General features: G+C 38.9%; 1 protein-coding gene across 8 annotated transcripts in view; it reads right to left on the reverse strand.

Annotated features, from left to right (window-relative positions):
* Nucleotides 1-17,714, reverse strand: part of TNS3 (tensin 3) — a 423,008-nt gene that overhangs the window by 224,728 nt on the left and 180,566 nt on the right. For all 8 annotated transcript variants that reach the window (XM_034761310.1, XM_034761305.1, XM_034761304.1 and 5 more), the window contains one exon: nucleotides 16,928-16,965. Coding sequence is in view for 5 of the 8 variants with exons in the window: in XM_034761305.1 (XP_034617196.1) it covers nucleotides 16,928-16,965 (38 nt within the window). In the remaining 3 variants the exon portion in view is untranslated. The remainder of the gene's footprint in view (nucleotides 1-16,927; nucleotides 16,966-17,714) is intronic.

Here is a 17,714-nt window from a genome sequence, read left to right on the forward strand (position 1 = left end):
CACTTGTCTCATAACTCACTTAAAATCAGTAACAGATTATTTTCCTGATTTGATATGTTAAAAATATAAAATGATTAATTGTACTTTTAATGGGAGAGGGAAATCAGAGAGGAGATAGGAGAACTCCAGCCAAAGGGAAAATGCTATGCTTTTCAATTTTCCATCATAGGCAGGTATGCTGTACTCCCCTTGTTGACAGAAGTCTTATGCTTGGCTTCCAAGTACATTCATCACTATTTTGCTGTTGTAACCTAACCTTACACAGGGTTGCTTCCCCCCCGCCTCTAGTGGCTAGTTCTAAATACCGTATATACGAGTCTGCTGCAACCTATGAACTATTGATCTTCGGTTCTTTATGTCGGGCAGTAGAGAGATACATACATTAAGACTCAGAAATCCTGGGTTCAGTCCCCATGGACAACATCAAAGGGGTGCTGTCATTTAAGTCTCTTCCATTGGCATGGTATAGAAATACTTTAAAACAGGTGGGGGTTCAATAGCACTGCAATATTGGCCACATAAATAATCTGTTAAAACACCCTTCCTCATAATATACACCAGATGTAGTCTGTTCACCATCAGATCCACAACCTGGTGCTTCCAATTTACAAAACACTTTCAGAGATGAGATTTTTGTTTTGTTTTTACTTATATCCTCCAACTCCACACTTCCCCATTCCTATATTTTTATTGTGAAGAGAATGACAGTAAAAAAAGGGGTTTGTGCCTTTGATGACAGTCTGTTTACTATATGGAAAGATTTACCTTTAAAAGCTTCTGTGCCAAACTATTCCTCCAGAGTAGAAATCTAAGGAAGGTGGGATGTTCTGGGGAGAAAAATCCCTGTGAGGATCTCCTTGTGGAAGTTCCCCCCACTACTCAATCAGGGAACAGGATTTACCCCATTCAGAAAAAGATGCAGCCTGACCCACATCCAGGCTCCTTGGTGACATGGTTCCAGCTGTGGCTGCTCAGGGGGCCCTCCTTGGGTTATGCAGAAAAGGGAATACAACACAGCCTAAGGATAAGTTCCTTTCCAGGTAAGGCCTACACAGATGGTGGAGAGATGACATGCATCCCCTGGCCCTTCCCACCTTGAACCTCACAGAGAGTCTCCATCAAACCCAAGTGGGAGGGGCGATGCCAAGAAGGTGACTGAGCCACTCCCCCTGTTCACATAGGGAAGGGAAGACAGCATGGTCTGATGGATAGAGCATTGAATTGAGATTAAGGAGACCTTAGTTCTACTCATAACTCTGGCAGCGACCTGTTGTTTGTCATGTCACCTCTCTGTGGCTCTGTTCCCCCTTCCACTCTGTCTCTCAGATTATAAACTCTGGGGCAGGAGCTGTGTCTCAGTATGTGTTCGCATAGCACTTAGCACCATAGGGCCCCAAGCGTGATACTGGCCTCTAAAGGCTTTTCTAATACAAACAACAATGTTCTGTGCATGGAGAACTCCTCTATGTGCATATCTGACATATCCACTAACAGTCACCGGGCAGTGGCACCATTAAGGGGCAGTGAGAGGAATGACTGCCTGGGACAGTGAGTCTTGAGAGACTGATACCCCAGAAGCGAAGGACTACTCTGACCTGGCCGGAGGTCCAAGCCATGAAGTGGGAGCAGTCAAGTCACAAGCAAGCAAGATGGGGAGAGTGACAGAGTGAACAACTGCAGGAGGGTTGTTGCACTGGCACAGCTAATCCCCAGATGTAGCCAGATAGAGGCACCCTTAGCAGTGAGTAGAGCACCCAGTGACACTGGTCCTACACTTTTACCTTGCATCAATATTTACCTCAGCACATTTTAATTCTCATTATAGTCAGGTGACTCTGTTTCAAATGCAATCTTTACGGGAGGAGTGGGGGACACAGAAAAGAAATGCTGAGCAGAAGGACTGAAGCACTGACTGAATAATATTGTTGGTATCATTTCTAAATTAATCACTTTTTGCTGGGCTCTGTTACAGTCACCGTGTTGCCCTAGAATGTCAGCATTCTTCTAGGTTTGTTTGATCCTGCCTCAGTTGCAGAGGGCTGGACTTGATGACCTCTTGAGGTCCTATGCAACCCTATAATTCTATGATTCTTTTATTCCAAACCATTGATGTACCAAATAGGTTGGACAAGACTGGAACTGTGTTCGCCCCTACCTGTGCAGTGAATTCAGCAGCACTGACATTGTTAAATTATTTTACTCTCTTAAAATTACCGCCAATTTCTGCCAACAATGTAACAAAAAATGGCATAGAGTGAGAAGCCCTGATTCAGCAACATACTTAAATGCATGTCACACTTCAAACAAGGCAAGAGGTCTCATTGACTTCAATGCAACTATGTACATGTTTAAACTTGGGCATGTGCTTAAGTGCCATGTTGAACTGGAGCCAGAAAAGAAAAATGAATGCCCAGCTTGATAACTTTAGGTAAAACCTATTATTTCTATACTTGAAAGAGTTGGAGCAAAATTCTCACTTATGCACGCACCTGCTGAACTCACAGTTACAACATAGGCACAAAAAAGTAACTCTATTCTGGGCTGGTAGCAGCAGGTCCCTTCATCTACTCTGTTCCATCTACTCTGATGCAGGAATGCTCATCAACAAAGACAACTCTTCTGATCTTCCCAGCCAACAATGCAAGGAAGGATGCCCAGTCTGTTCCATGATAGTTCTCTCCTTCAGCTTCCACAGAACATGTGAAGGAGCTTTTCTTGCCCTTCCCATCTAGTTTATAGATCAACTTGGACACGAGAACAGGTGAAGAGACTGCCATTGTCTTCCACCTGGAATTGGATCAGGGCTTTGAAACGTAGGCTGCTTCCCCAGACAGCACTGCCAAAGCTTAAGTTCTTCCATCATTGGTTTCTATAGTTATTAAAAGGTCACCTTTACATGGGACTTACAAAAACAGACACAGAAAAATTCTAAGTATATTCTTTTAATTTGCAGATCAGCCTTTGCGCATAAAATTCCCTGGTGTGAGGACAGAAATACTGGGGTTTTGTGTGAGTGCACATGTGCCCCAAGAAATTTTGAAGAGGCATTTTTAGAGACCTGCTGAAAAAATAGTCCTAAAATGTTTTGCCTACTCCCATCACTATAAAATATTGTACAACTGATTTGATGGAGCAAACAAATATTTATTATGTACTGGGGATGAACTTAGAACTGTCCTGGGTCCACCTGTTATGAAGCAGTGGTTTAAATGACCAAATCTGATATATGACAGAATTGATCATTCCAGATGAGAGGAAAAGAAATATGTGTTTAAGCAAACTCTAAATGGTATTTACAGAGACAGCTTTCATCCTCTGTTGCAGGTCATAAGTTAAAAGTTCAGACTTACATTGAGCTATGAGTCTTTATTTATTATTTTTACCTGCCATAAAAAACTAGATATTATTACAATCTTCCTATTACAATACAGCATCTACTGTATAAGGGACTCTATAAATCTCTGACTTGTCCTTTTTGTTGAGATGTGATGTTATGTACACAGTACCTGTGTTAATGTCCCTAATAGAATTAAATGAAAATTTCATTGAATGTCATTCAATTCAATGTCATTGAAAATACTATATCCTGTAACATACATCATAAAGCCTTATATTTTGTGACAGCCCCAGACCAGTGGGGTACAGGAGTCTGGTAGAGGGCAAATATACTGGTCACTGGATGAGTAGTTTACTGTTCCCTGACTGACCAGAGCAGGGGCTGCACTAGAGTAATCAGGAACCTGCTAGAACCAGTTAAGGCAGGCAGGTTAATTAGGACACCTGGAGCCAGTTAAGAAGAAGCTGCTAGAATCAATTAAAGCAGGCTAATCGGGGCACCTGGGTTTTAAAAAGGAGCTCACTTCAGTTTGTGGTGTGAGTGTGAGGAGCTGGGAGCAAGAGGCGCAAGGAGCTGAGAGGGTGAGGGTGTGGGTGTGCTGCTGGAGGACTGAGGAGCACAAGTGTTATCAGACACCAGGAGGACGGTCCTGTGGTGAGAATAAGGAAGGTATTGGGAGGAGGCCATGGGGAAGTAGCCCAGGGAGTTGTAGCCCTCATGCAGCTATTACAGGAGGCACTATAGACAGCTGCAGTCCACAGGGCCCTGGGCTGGAACCCGGAGTAGAGGGTGGGCCCAGGTTCCCCCCCAAACCTCCCAATTTGACCTGGACTGTGGGTTCTGCCAGAGGGGAAGGTCTCTGGGCTGTTCCCCAACCCATATGGTGAATCTCTGAGGCAAGAAAATCTACCAATAAGTGCAGGACCCACTAAGATAGAGGAGGAACTTTGTCACAATTTGTACAGAACTTTTCATTTCTTTGGGTGGTCCCACTGTCTTCAGTGGCTCTTAGCATGGATCAGTTTGCAAGATTGAGGACTAAAATCCCCCATCATTGAAATGCAGCCATCTCTGGGGTAGAATGCAATAGCTGATTAACAGTTTAAGAAAGGAAGCAAAGAATAATTATTCAGTTGAAACTGAACCAGGCATTAGAGGGAAATAAAAATAGTTGTTCATACTCCATGAGTATGGAAACCAGTGCTAACATTGCTGCTCTTGAGAAGAATGCTATGGGAGAACTAATGACTATGTGCAATCAGGCCCCATTTCTAAAGTTTTACATCTCATCCCAATGATCTCCCCTTCACTAGTGCTGCAGCACTAATGGGCTCAGAAGGAAGCATGTCCTGTACTAAGTTACCAACACTACTCTCTCCAACACCATGGAGGATCCTGATTCAGGTGTTGCTCATTTTATGAAATGAGTTCACAGCCTAAAGTAATATGGCTGAAAAATGGTGTGACATCAGGATTGTAGTATAAAAAGGGCAGAAGTTTGTCGGTTAACTCAGTCGTTTCCAGTGTCATAATCTCAGCATCCAACAATGCTGCATCCCATGAAAGTCTTGGCATTAAGCTTTATATGTTTAAATGTGTCAGTTTTTAACTCCTTAAGCTTTTCAAAAGAATGTGAATGTCACAAGAGACATAGGAGGGTTTGGGACAGAGGGTTATGGATATGTATTTTTTTTAAATGGTTTTCTCCATAAACATGGTTTGTTTTCACTGTATTCACATGTTTTAACTGTACTATATTTTTACATTTTTGTGTGACACTTAAAACACTGGGAGGATAAGGGGAGCAGCCCTTTAGAAAAAAAATTAGTAAAAAGTATATAAAATTATTATTAAAATCCTGTATTACGATGTAGAAGAGTACAAGTAAACACTGATAAGGCTAAATGTACAGCTCAGGCTTCTGATAACGCAAATCTTACAAGCTGTAATTCTCATGCAGTTTATTGAAATCACTGCATGTGTATTTATAGCTTCATACACGTGCAGTATTCTTTGTCTGCCAGTACTTCCCAACAATGTCATTACTCATGTTTTCTTTAGAGTACTGCTTTGATTCCCTTTCATGAAAGTGGTAAGACATTCCCACGCAATATAATTCTGAAAGTTATTTGGACTGTTTGAGTGTTTCAAGTCCCTCAGCTCTCAACCTCATGCCCTAACCAGAACATTGTCCAGGTTGTGATGGAGTCCCCCAGTAGCTTGTTATGTTCACCTTTTTTTAAAAAAAAGTCTACAATATAACACGGTAATGGTCCAAATGCTACAGCTTACCATACGATAGGGTCTATTGCTGCAGATAACTATAGGATGATTTTCACAAGGGCAATTGCCCAATTACTGTCACCATTGCTCTTCAAGAAGCTGAGGTTCTCTCTTTGGCCTTAAGAATGGTAATAAAAACTCATGAGTAAAGCTATAAGTGTGCTGTAAGAGCAAGCCGCTCTTAAAAAAAAAAAAAAACAAACAAACAAAAAAAAAGGCAAAGGGAGTGGGTGGCAGAGAGCTCCACGTTATTCATCTCTAGAAACCAGGATTCAAATGTGACATGGGTTATAACATGCCCTAAGTGATTGTTCCAGGCAACAACAGTGTGAAATGCATTATTCGTGCCCTCTTTGATCCCACGTGATGCCCTTTATAAGGTTGACAAATTCTCTTTTTCCCTGTGATAAAGGATTCCTGCTTCATGAGGGAAGCCTGTGTTAGTTCTCCCATGTCTATACAGAGTGGATTAGAGTAGGGCAGAAAACAGAAGGGTCAAGGAGGAGATCCTCCTCTAATTCACCAAAAAGAAAGCAGTTTTCAGACAGAGAAAATGTGTAGGTGTTGACGGCAAATCCTTCATGTTGGAGAAAAGTACATTCAAGTAATACACTTGAATTTACATGAATAAAAAAGAAACCATGCAGTTAAGACTCTTTTCTCCCCAGCTATGGGATTTAGGAAGGCGTTTTTTGCTGATAAAAAGCTGAGAAATTGTACACTTACCAGTTAGGCTTTTACATAAAACAGCCATCTACTGTCTTAAAAAGTGAGATTAAAACTCTCTGCTTTACATTTTTTTTTCAATCTGAGGAAAGCACAGCAACTGACTGTCCAATGTACAATCCCAGCATGGCATATCTGGTCATTTAACAATGCAGTCTTTATGCCCATAGAAAGCCATTTCAAATCATTGTCACTCTATTGCCGACAGTTTGTGTTCAACCAGAACAGTTCATTAGAATGACATTAAATCTAATGGAGGACAAAATATTTTGCAGATAGTGAAATCTAGTATTACTTTTCAGAATCACTTCTAGAGACAGCACTGCAAAATCCAAAAACCATTTACAGCTGGGGTAAAATTTTGTAATCCTCGGAGTTTATGCCTGATAAGAAATAAGCATAATTTCTTGCTCAATCCCCAAACCATTCAATACTAACCTGGTTTTATATTTGGTAATAAACTCCAAACCATGGGTAAAAGCCTTTAAAGTTTGTAAACCTCATTGAACTTGTTCTGATTGATGGATTCCTGTTGAGACCATTCAAAAGTCAGTTTCATGTGGCTTTCACTTAACAGCTTTGGGCAAGCCTTCATTTGAGTTTTGGATTCATTCTAACCCCAAACCTAAAAAGTGTAGCATAGGCAAAAGAAGGGGCTGAACCCACGAGTATTGAAAACAAAGGAAAATGTCACACCCATCTTTGAGACACAAAACCTCCATGTTTCACACAATTCTACTGTTAATAGCTTTAATCTGACCTGATAACAATTGCATACATGGAGTAAATGAAAACACTGACCATCTTTACAGTTCAAATGAGGCTAAACCAAATTTATTTTCAGTTTAACCAGCTCTTAAAGAAAAGTTATTTTAAAACAGTAATAAATTAATGACAGTTAAAACTCGGTGAGGGTATATTGAAAGGATTGTTTAGTTTGAATCTTCAAGTTCAAATTACTGGTGTTTTAAAATGTCTCTTCCAGAAAAGAATCATCTTTGCTGTGCTCAGCACAATTACCTGAAATTTGACGTGGGAAGAACTCTAAATTGTGAAATAATACTAAATCTAAACTATGAAACAAGGTTAGAAAGCTTTTAGTTAAAACTGGCATTTGACTATTGTCATTAGAGTAGTGGCCTTCTTTCTGAGAAGCAACATATGGTGTCATTTGAGCATAAAAGCTTTTATACCAGAGTCTATCCTGCTTTTATACTTGTTTAAACATCCAAGAAAGAACTACCTTCTCCTTTTTCCGCATACATTCTATGACTGCTATTAACATTGACAGGAGCAGTACATATATAAAAGGGGAAAATGTACTCTGCACTCACTATTAAAAAATCAAAATTTATCAACACAGGGGCATTCAAGACACCACACTTATTTCTATTTCCAAATAATATACCGCCCATAGGAACGTACTGGGCCAATTCTGCCACTGCTTACAAGACTACATGTGATAAATGTAAGCAAAATGGATGTGGTTTCCCAGATCACTGAAAACAATCTGAACACAGACAAAACTAATATAATCTTCCAAAGGTATCCATCTATTCAGTGAATTTAGGATCATCTCTGAAACCCAGACCATGATCCCATTAGACCTGATCTTATCTCTTCTTGAGTATCTGAAGTGTAAGGTGCGTCAACCACCTCTTTTGGCAGTCTAGCCCACAGCTCAATTGTACCTACTGTTAATAACTTTTCCCCTTAACTTTTCCTTCCTGAGGTAACCTACTATACTAACGAGATGGATTAAGCTAAATTTATTTTTCCAATCCCCTTCTTTAGGCAATAATACCAAAGTAAAAACCCTTCATCACAACAATAATGGAAGGCTAGAGAGGAGTTCCCCCATTGTGTGCTTCACCAATGAACAAATAAGTATAATAGTCAACTAGGATATATAATATACTATAGCTAGGTAATATGTTACCTGGAATAGATAGTAGCCAGTTTTCAGCTTTATCTGACACTTTCTGTTTGAGAAATTCATGAAAATGCAGAACAAGTATAACCACATCCCTGGATTGTTGCACAGAGCAGAGATAAAGGATAAAGTCTACCAGGAGAAGATAATTGCATATGCAAAGGTTCTACTGAAGTCAATTGGAGCCAAATGTGTGCATCTGAGAACAGGATTTAATCCAGACTGTGGGTTGAAACAGGAAGCTTAACAGTATGAAGAAAAAGAAATACAGATTCATATTTCTGAAGGCAAAAGATGACAAAAAGTAAGATACTTGTATACAACATTTCTATTTATACTTTTTTTAAGTTGGGAGAAAAGACCTGCAAATACACAAACAACCACACGTTAAATAAAACTAATCTTAATATTAGAACAGTAAGAATCCAGTTTATTCTTGATAGTTACCTAGTCTGTGCAAATTATGCTGTGGAACATGCATTAACATTACAGTTAATTGTTTATGGTTAAGATAAATCGAAGATTATAATTCTTTGAAAGAGTTATAGTGGCTATGTTGGGTACAGTAAATTATAGTGCATTATAGAAAACTTTTGTTTAGAGAGAAGTAATTTTTTTCATAAGAGTTCCAGTGTTTGTGTATGTATATAAATACACTACGGGGGGGGGGGGGGGGGGAAGAGATCTACCAACCACTTGCTAGGAACTATTTAAGGTTACTTTGGTATTTTTATGTAATTTCATGAAGATAATCTAAGGGATAAATCCTGCTCTGTGTTGCTCAGGTGCTCTGACAAGGATGGTAGGGGAAAAGAGAGAATCAGGAGCCACCTCATCCCTGCACAAGCAGCAAAGCAGGATCTTTCCACCTGGCTCCAAAAAGTGCCAGGAAGGGGCAATAACTAACACAAGCCCCCCCTACCTAAGTGATTTAGGACCACAAGTCCCTTTGAAAGTCAATGACAATCAATGGGATTTGTACTCCTAAATCACTCACTCTTTAGAAAAATCCCTCCCATATTCTTCTAGCTTTATCTTAAGCAATTCTTTAATTGCAATAGTAAAGCAATTTGAATTTACAACAGCAGATCCAACACAATGTGATGACTGGTGTGTTTGTTGCCTTCCTCCTCCCTGTTCCTGTTTTTGTTTCCTGGTTCCTGCTCTCTGGACTCAGTGTTCCTGTTCAAGGCTGCGTGTGCATATGTGTGTACACACTGCTGGGTGTGGGCAACTAATCAGGGCCCGCTGCTACATATCTGCCATTCGGACTATTATCATGTTTTATGCACACTGCTGCTGACCTAACCAGTTCATGGTTATTATATGTTTTGATTGACAACCTAACTGCGTGTCATGCAGCATTTTTCTTTTCTCTTTTTTTGTGTGGTTTTTTTTTTTTTGGATTGCTATTCTAGGGTACAGCAGGGTGTAATACCCAAACAGAAATCTTTATTTTACTATTTGTACTGCTTTCTTTTCCCTGCATTGTGGTGTTCATGCTGGTTTTATTTTAATTCATGCTACATATTTTCTGTTTGTCTATTTCCATTTCCAGTAACTTTTTTCTCTCTCTCAAACCCTCACCCCCAAACAAACCAAAAAACCCTGTGTCTTTCCTGGGTCATTAAAGGGTTTATCAAGTGAAAACAGAACATAAGGTCCCTAGGGATCAGGGGCAGAAAACAAGGCCTTCTTCAAACTCCCTTTAGTCACCAGCATAAACAGAGAAAAAGGAAAGGAAGGGTCAAAGGAAGAATAATGTTTTCCGAAATAAATAACCCTGAAAAAAATCTATTAGAAAAATGCGACCTTTGACAAGAGTGTCAAGTGGGATTCTGAATGTTTAACTTCTATGATTTTTTGATGGCTTGTTTCAGAAGGAGTCAGACTCACAGTATAGATTTAAAAAGAACAGGAGTACTTGTGGCACCTTAGAGACTAGCAAATTTATTAGAGCATAAGCTTTCGTGGGCTACAACCCACTTCTTCGGATGCATATAGAGTGTAGATTTAACATTTCTGGAAAGGAAAAATAAACCGAAAGGTTTGGGAGTAATACATTGTTTGGTCTGGCTTTGGCTATGGCAAAGTTCCTTGCTACAGCTCAGGAAATTAGTCTGAATAAGGATCTTAAGTCATTAATACCAAATCCCAGAGCTTTGATTTAATCAGCACTCCACTGAGATGTGTAGATGGCTTCCTGAATAGAGGAAAAAAGGGAAGGCACGTACAGTTGAATCCCTGTACAATTAAAATAAACTAATCTAACTCAAAGTACTTGAGAAGCTATAAAACCATCTGCATGTGTATAATGTTTGTGTCATTGAAACATAATGTGGAACTGGCAAAGAACCAAAAATGAAAAGGTCTTCGGGACTAAGTCAAAACACAATTTTTCCAGCTTTTAGTGAAGGACATAGGCGTGGCTTTCCAAGAGTTCAGGAGTTCACCTGAAAGTTGGTTCTTAGTACACACTACTAAGACCCAGATTCAGCAGAGCACTTGAGCATGAGCTTAACTTTATGCAAGTACTTAAGTCCCATTCATGTAAATGAGATTTAAACACATGCTTAAGTGAATCAGGATCAAACACACCTTCTAAGGTTCATGGTTATTTAGGAGTTCCCACTTATAAGGACAACACAAGTTAGAAAACAGATTCTTAGTCTCTAAAGGGTACAGGGTTGTCTAGTCAGTGCTACTAGAAGAGACCTTTCAAGTATCTTCAGCTCTGTACTACATATATGCACAAGTGAGAGTGTGAGGGAGAAAGGAGCAGAAAAGAAAATGGTGTTCCAGAATGGAGGGTTGGATAAAAGGCTCCTGGCCTCTCTGGGACAAATAAATATTCCTACATCTCTGCCAGAGAGAAGAAATGCTCCCACAATACAACACTGAAGAGAAACAAAGGGAACGGAAGATAAAAACCCAGAATAGAGTTTTGGGGCACTACTAGGGTGACCAGATGGCAAGTGTGAAAAATTGGGACGGGGGTGGGGGGTAATAGGCACCTATATAAGAAAAAGCCCCAAATATCAGGACTGTCCCTATAAAATCGGGACATCTGGTCACCCTAGGCACTACTGAGCCTAGCTTCTGCATCTGTGGCAAACTAATTCACTATGTATATCTGAACAGATAGCCATCTGGAACCACTTCCAAGTTAAACATGTATAGACTGAGGCAATATAAGAGTCTAATTATCCTAATTAAACAGGATGTGTACAGTAAAAGCAGCAGAATATGTTCTCTGGATAGGAACTGAATATGAGGCTCTTTCAGACTGTACACAATAAAGGGACTTTAATAGAGCCAGCTTTAATATACAGTATATATATTGGTAGTGGATACTTCTTCATAGAGCTAATTCTTTCCCTCATCTCCCCCTCCCAAAAAAATAACCCACCCCCATGAAAATACCTGAAAGTATATAAATAGCAGGAGCTATTCTCATTAAAAAATAATAGTGTTAAACTATAGGATAAAATAGCAAGTTAGGAGGTTGTGGTTAATTCTAAAAACATCCTGTTGCAGACACAACTGAACATTAAATCGTACATGAGATGAGCCATAAGTAACTTCACACTTATGTGTACCTGGGCTGATCAGAAATGGTGCCACCATTGTTAGTCAGCAAACTCATCCCTCTAACCCCATTCAAAAAGTTTCTAAGGTAGCAAAGGATTTTCACCAGAGCCTCCTTGCTTGGTAGTAAGGAAAATTGGAAAGAGAAACAGTTTGATAGAAAGCACAAGTACCCAGCTGAGCAGTGGCGAAAGCACAAATGAACAATAATGGCCGGAGGAGGAAAATCAGCATGTCCTGAGTGATATGCAAGCAGATGTCATGCAGCCATCACACCTGCTGCAGCACATGTAATCAATAATAGTACAAACTCCATGGCCCACTTCTTCTATTGTATGAGTTAATGGTGCCTGAAGCAGCTTTAAGCTTTTCTTGCCTAAAGCCCAAGCAACATGAACTTTTGTGCAAATTTGCAAGAGCATGCCATGTAGATTGATCTTCCCTCGACCCACCTTCTTTCTTGTAAACCAGTCCCACATCTTGCTGGCTAAGTGACTGGTGTGCACTGCTGTCCCTGAGGAGTACTCCAGAGTGGCATTCTTGTTTCCATGTGTTTTGTTGGCAAAGCTGTACATACCTTGTGGGTCACTTGTGCAATCGGAAGGGTATCATTTACTCTATAGGGTCTCTAAGATCTGAACCAATATGACCTATCAAATTAAGCTGTATCATGTCTAAAGCCAAGTGTCCCCACATGCCTGTGTTCACTTGAGATCTGCAGTTGAAAGATGCTCTATTTGTGGAGAGAGAGAGAATTTTTTTCATAAACAGACAGGTTATAATAGATTTCCACAAGGTTAACTTCAGGAACATATGCAATTTTTGAAAACAAGCTACTTGACTAATCATGGAGGAGTCCTTTTTGGTGCTCCCTTTCCCCCCAGGACAGTATTAAATTGCTTGAGTCCTGAGTAACCACACTGTTTTTTGTCTTAACAAACTTGTCTGGGAGATCAATCCACATATTTGCTGCTTTCTGTATGAAAAAGTGCTTCCTGCCATCTGTTCTGAATTTGTGGATACTTAATTTCCATTAATGCCCTCATCTCCTATCTTCAGAGCTGAACTGAAAATAGTAACTTGACAGATATGCATATATCACTTAAGATTTTATATACAGACAACCATTAAACTCCCTCCTACATTTGTTTTTCTTTGCTACATTAAACAGAGAAGAATTTTTTTTAGCTTGGCATTTACAGCTCAGACATTTTAGTATTGGGATCAACATCATGTGCTTGCCTTATTCTGTATCATTTCATGTGTTACAATATCTATTTTAGAATGAAGTAAGATGCACTGAATCTGGTAGGCTAAAATTACGATAATCTAATCACAGCTCACTTACATCTTTTGCAGTTTCAGGGTCATGTATTTCAGTTGGTCCTTTATGTTCTAGTAAGCTTATTTCAGTGCTTACTTGCATTTGTTATTTTGTACTCAATGTTGTGTACTTAATAACTTTATAGCTACTGTGGAACTTGTTTAGAGTTAATTTGGATATAGTGAAACTAAAGCCCAACGTAAGTTCAACACTTTGTAACATGCAAAAATTGCAACTCAACTTAGAGTGACATTGGTCTATGAGGGGAGGGGGGCAGTGGGTAGAGGGGACAGATCCTCAGCTGGTGTAAACTGTCATCACACCATTGATTTCCATGGAGTTATGGCAATTTATAACAGCTGATGATTTGCACAAAATCTTCAATGGGAGATGGATCTTCAATGAGAGATCTCCCAATCTAAGAGACTAGTCCAGACATTCCATTCCAAAATGTTGCTCTCAAACCTTAGTTTTCCATACCAAGGTATTTTCTGTGCCTTCCTGTCACCTATACTTTACTCTTCCCTTGGTAAAATGATAGAGCCAGATTATATTTCTAATGAAGTTAATGTCAAAACTGCTGGTAATGTAAGTGGAATCAGGATTGGGCACTTACTCCTTTCCTCAGATAGTTACAGTCTCAGCAAATGTGGGCTGTATGGCACAACTGCATCTACTCCACTTCAAGGAATGATTCTGACTGTTCAGATACCAAAAATACCACTGATGAAATGAAATTCTCTGACAACATCACAATGCCAATTTTCATTAATTTACTGGTGAATGCTTTGTTCTGTTTTTAAGTGGGTTTTTTTTTTTTTAAACATGATTAGGTTCAGTAAGATGCTGTGTAGCTTGAGCCACTTATAACAGTAATTTCACACAGGTTCCATTGTCTTCAATGGGCTTTTGATCAGACCCCTGATGTGCGCATACATTACTGTCTTCAAAACAGATTCAATCATAAGAAAAATACAACTGGGTCTGCCCGCATGCACTCCTTTCCCATGCAATTTACTCCTGATTAACTTAACTGATGTTTTAAATCTTGTGGTATGTTTTTCTATTGAAAAGAAGGTTGTTAGAGGGGTACTCCCAAAACAGATAAGCTAAGGTAGCACCAAGGGAGTTACATATCCAGCTGTGATTAGCATTTTTGAAGCCCATTACTATTATATAATATATTTTAACCCAGGCATCTAGGTTATTACCCTGATCATGCAATCATATCTTCACGGGTGAATGCTTACGTTCATGCAGAGTCCCACTGAAGTCAATGGACTCCTACAGAGGTCTTCAGGAGGAAGGATCTGCAGGATCAGAGACTATACACAACGATCCATTTATCCATCACTGAAATCCAACTACTTCTGAGGTTACAACGTGTAGTTGCTCAGTAATAATAGTTTAGTTGCAGACTTATACTAATACTGATTTTTTTTTTTTGTACTTGTCTATTTCATTTGAAATAGCAGCAGCAGGAATCACACTTTGCATTTCTGTGACATGTGACACTGGCAGAGATTTCCAAAGGCACAAATAACAGTTGGGCACCTAATGGCCTTTGAAAGTCAATGTGAGTTGGGCATCTAACTTTGAAAACTTCCCTTATTAATCTGAAAAATGTGTAATATTCAGAACATCAATTTTCTATGTCATTTGAAGATGACACCTTCAGCAGCACAGCACTCAGAAGGGAACATGACACCTACTGAATCATTGTTACTACTTACTGTAATACCTGTGTTGCTTGAAAGTCTACTATCCAAGCACTAACTTAACCCAGCCCTCCTCAGCTTAATCTGATGGGATCACACTAACTCAATGGTGGTTTAGTATATCTTGTATTTCCTTATGGCAATTCATTTTACAGGACATCTCTGCAAATATGAAAATGTCTTAGCAGGGCTAATTTGCAGAATTATTTTAATCCATAAAACTAACCAGACTGCGCCAAAAAAAAAAAAAGGCAGCAAAGGAGGTGCAAAATGGAAGTTTGTATTAAGAATCATGCTGTAGGGGAAATATGTCAAATGTTTGATGTTTCATTCACTTCTCATTAATAATAATCTTCAGGAAAACACTACATTAATATGACATAAATCCTTCAGCAATGAAATAATTTTTTTTAAAGTTTAAGTACTGTAATGTTAAACCAAATTAATACTAGTAAATGGCAACTTCATCTGTCACTGATGTTGACCTGTCTAAATAGTGGAGCACATTTTATATGTTCAATAATATCCTTGCTTACAAACATCAAAGCAGAACATACCATAGAATGGCATAACACCCTGGTTTTTAATCTAATTTTTCCTGCTATGTACTTAAGAATGGAGGCAGGGGGGAAGTTCTGAGTGTCATCCTTAAATGTGAATTTCCTTCCAGATGTCAGTTTCTTACAATTTTAATAGTACTTTACAGTATGCCAAGTTTTAGCCCTTAGCAAAATTTCTAAAGCAACACTTTTGAGCAAAGGTATAATTATGTACACATAAAATCCTTCTACTACAATCATAGTAATAATAAAATAAAAATGTTTTTGATCTTTACAGGTGTTCTCTGTATGAAAACCCAAAGGGTGAATGTGTTGATTATTAATTTGCTCCTCATACAAAGACATTTTAGGATTATGTAAGCACGTGGCACCTTGGTGTGCATTTTTCTTTTCCCTTTTTGCCCTTCAAAATTAGATTAGTCCCCTGCCATCCAAAACTAATGAAAAACAGCCCTTTTTCAACCATGTTGGATTATGCTGTCTTGATGTTCTGTTGACGTTCACCATCTGCTTTTAGTGCCAGATTTAACAATGAAACAAAAAGCTCACTCTGGGTTTTGGAAACATCAGTGTGGGTGAATATATTTAGTTTAATAAAATAATTAAAAAAAAACCTCTTCAAGGTGAGCACAGGATTAAAGCCAGAAAGAAAAATTAAAGCTAGTGACATTGTATATTTGGAGATAAATTAAGTGGCAGTGATGGAAAGAGGATATTGCCCCTTGACTTGGGAGGGGCGGGGGGAGGAGACACTAGGGCTTAACATCTTCATTACTGTTCCTACACTCAAATCTTTGCGCTGCCAATGGAACTTCTATTTGTCTCTTCATCTATATTTCTATCTTTGACATTTCTAAAGCACCCATCACTTCTGCATTTTGACACACAACAGCAGAATGTACCTGGTTTACTGGGCATGTTTCCTCCTTAGCTGTGGAACTCTGTAGCTTATAATCAATCCTGTTAGAAAGCAGTTTTCTACTTGAACCATGCCCCCTTGTGGGAGGAGTAAGGTACTGAAACCGCTGATGCTTTGACTATAAAGGATAAGATGCTGTACCCTATTGAAGTAAATGGCAAAACACTCATTGGCTTCAATGGGAGAATTATTAATAAGATCTCTCTCTGATCAAACTAAAGCTACCATAAGATATTATGTAAGTTCATCCACAATTAAATGGAGATGTATGAAGTGAGATCACTATCCTGTTCCCATTGAGGTCAAAGGTAAAATTCCTGATTTCAGTGGTGTGGGATCAAGCTGTTAAGCAACAAATACAAGACAAAATAACAGGAAGGAATTTTTAGAAGTGAAAGCGATTAATGATTTCTTAACAGCTGAGCATCTGATTAAGCAATCCTCTTATTTTGATTAACTGATAGTCTTAATGTCTACCAAACTTCAAATAAATGGAGACTATTATCAAGCAGAGAAATGAATATCTGGAAGGTGCTTACCTTTGCTTCACATTTCTTGTGGCAGGCATACTTGCAAACTAAAATAAAAGCAAAGAAAATACATAAGCAAAATATTCAGTAATTCCTCCACCCCCCGACATCTCTTTAAAGCTGCCTTCTACCACACAGCCTGTTAAATCCCAGTTTTTCCACGGAGATGTAATTCATTTCTTTACAATAAAAATACCAGTTAACAAAAACTCCTAACCAGGTATCGACAGTGCAACCAGGCTTTAGTCTGTTTATCCTTATGTGCAACTATGCAGCCTGCCCTGAAAGATTCATTAACTGTAGTAATCCCCTAGCACTCTTCATGTATTCTGTCCTTTTATTTTAATAATATACTTTGGGTATAATGTTAGGGTCCAAACACCTTGATACTTGCCTTTACAGCTCTCCACACACCAGAGGTGCTATGAAAATAGTAGGTATAAATGGCAAGGATAATGATGCTAATTTGTTTCTAACAAATTGTCTGAAGCACTAAAAGATCTGTGAATCACTTCAGCAAGTCTAGAGAACAAACTGAGTCAGAACTTTCCAGTCATGGTCACTTGAGAGTCAGGGTAAGATCATATGTTTCACAATCCAAAATTGAAAGTCCTTTGCACAATACTATGAAAAATGCATCCAAGTAAGAAGTTAAAGTTTACAGCTCTTTAAATTACTAGACTAGATGAGATCAGGATGGCTTGGGTGATAAAACAGTGGGTTTGGGAATTATAAAAATACTATTTTTCTTAAAGGACAATTGGAAGAGCATCCAGACACTGAAATAACTGAAAGG

This window comes from Trachemys scripta, chromosome 2 (assembly GCF_013100865.1).
Source record: "Trachemys scripta elegans isolate TJP31775 chromosome 2, CAS_Tse_1.0, whole genome shotgun sequence".
NCBI classification, from domain to species: Eukaryota; Metazoa; Chordata; order Testudines; family Emydidae; genus Trachemys; species Trachemys scripta.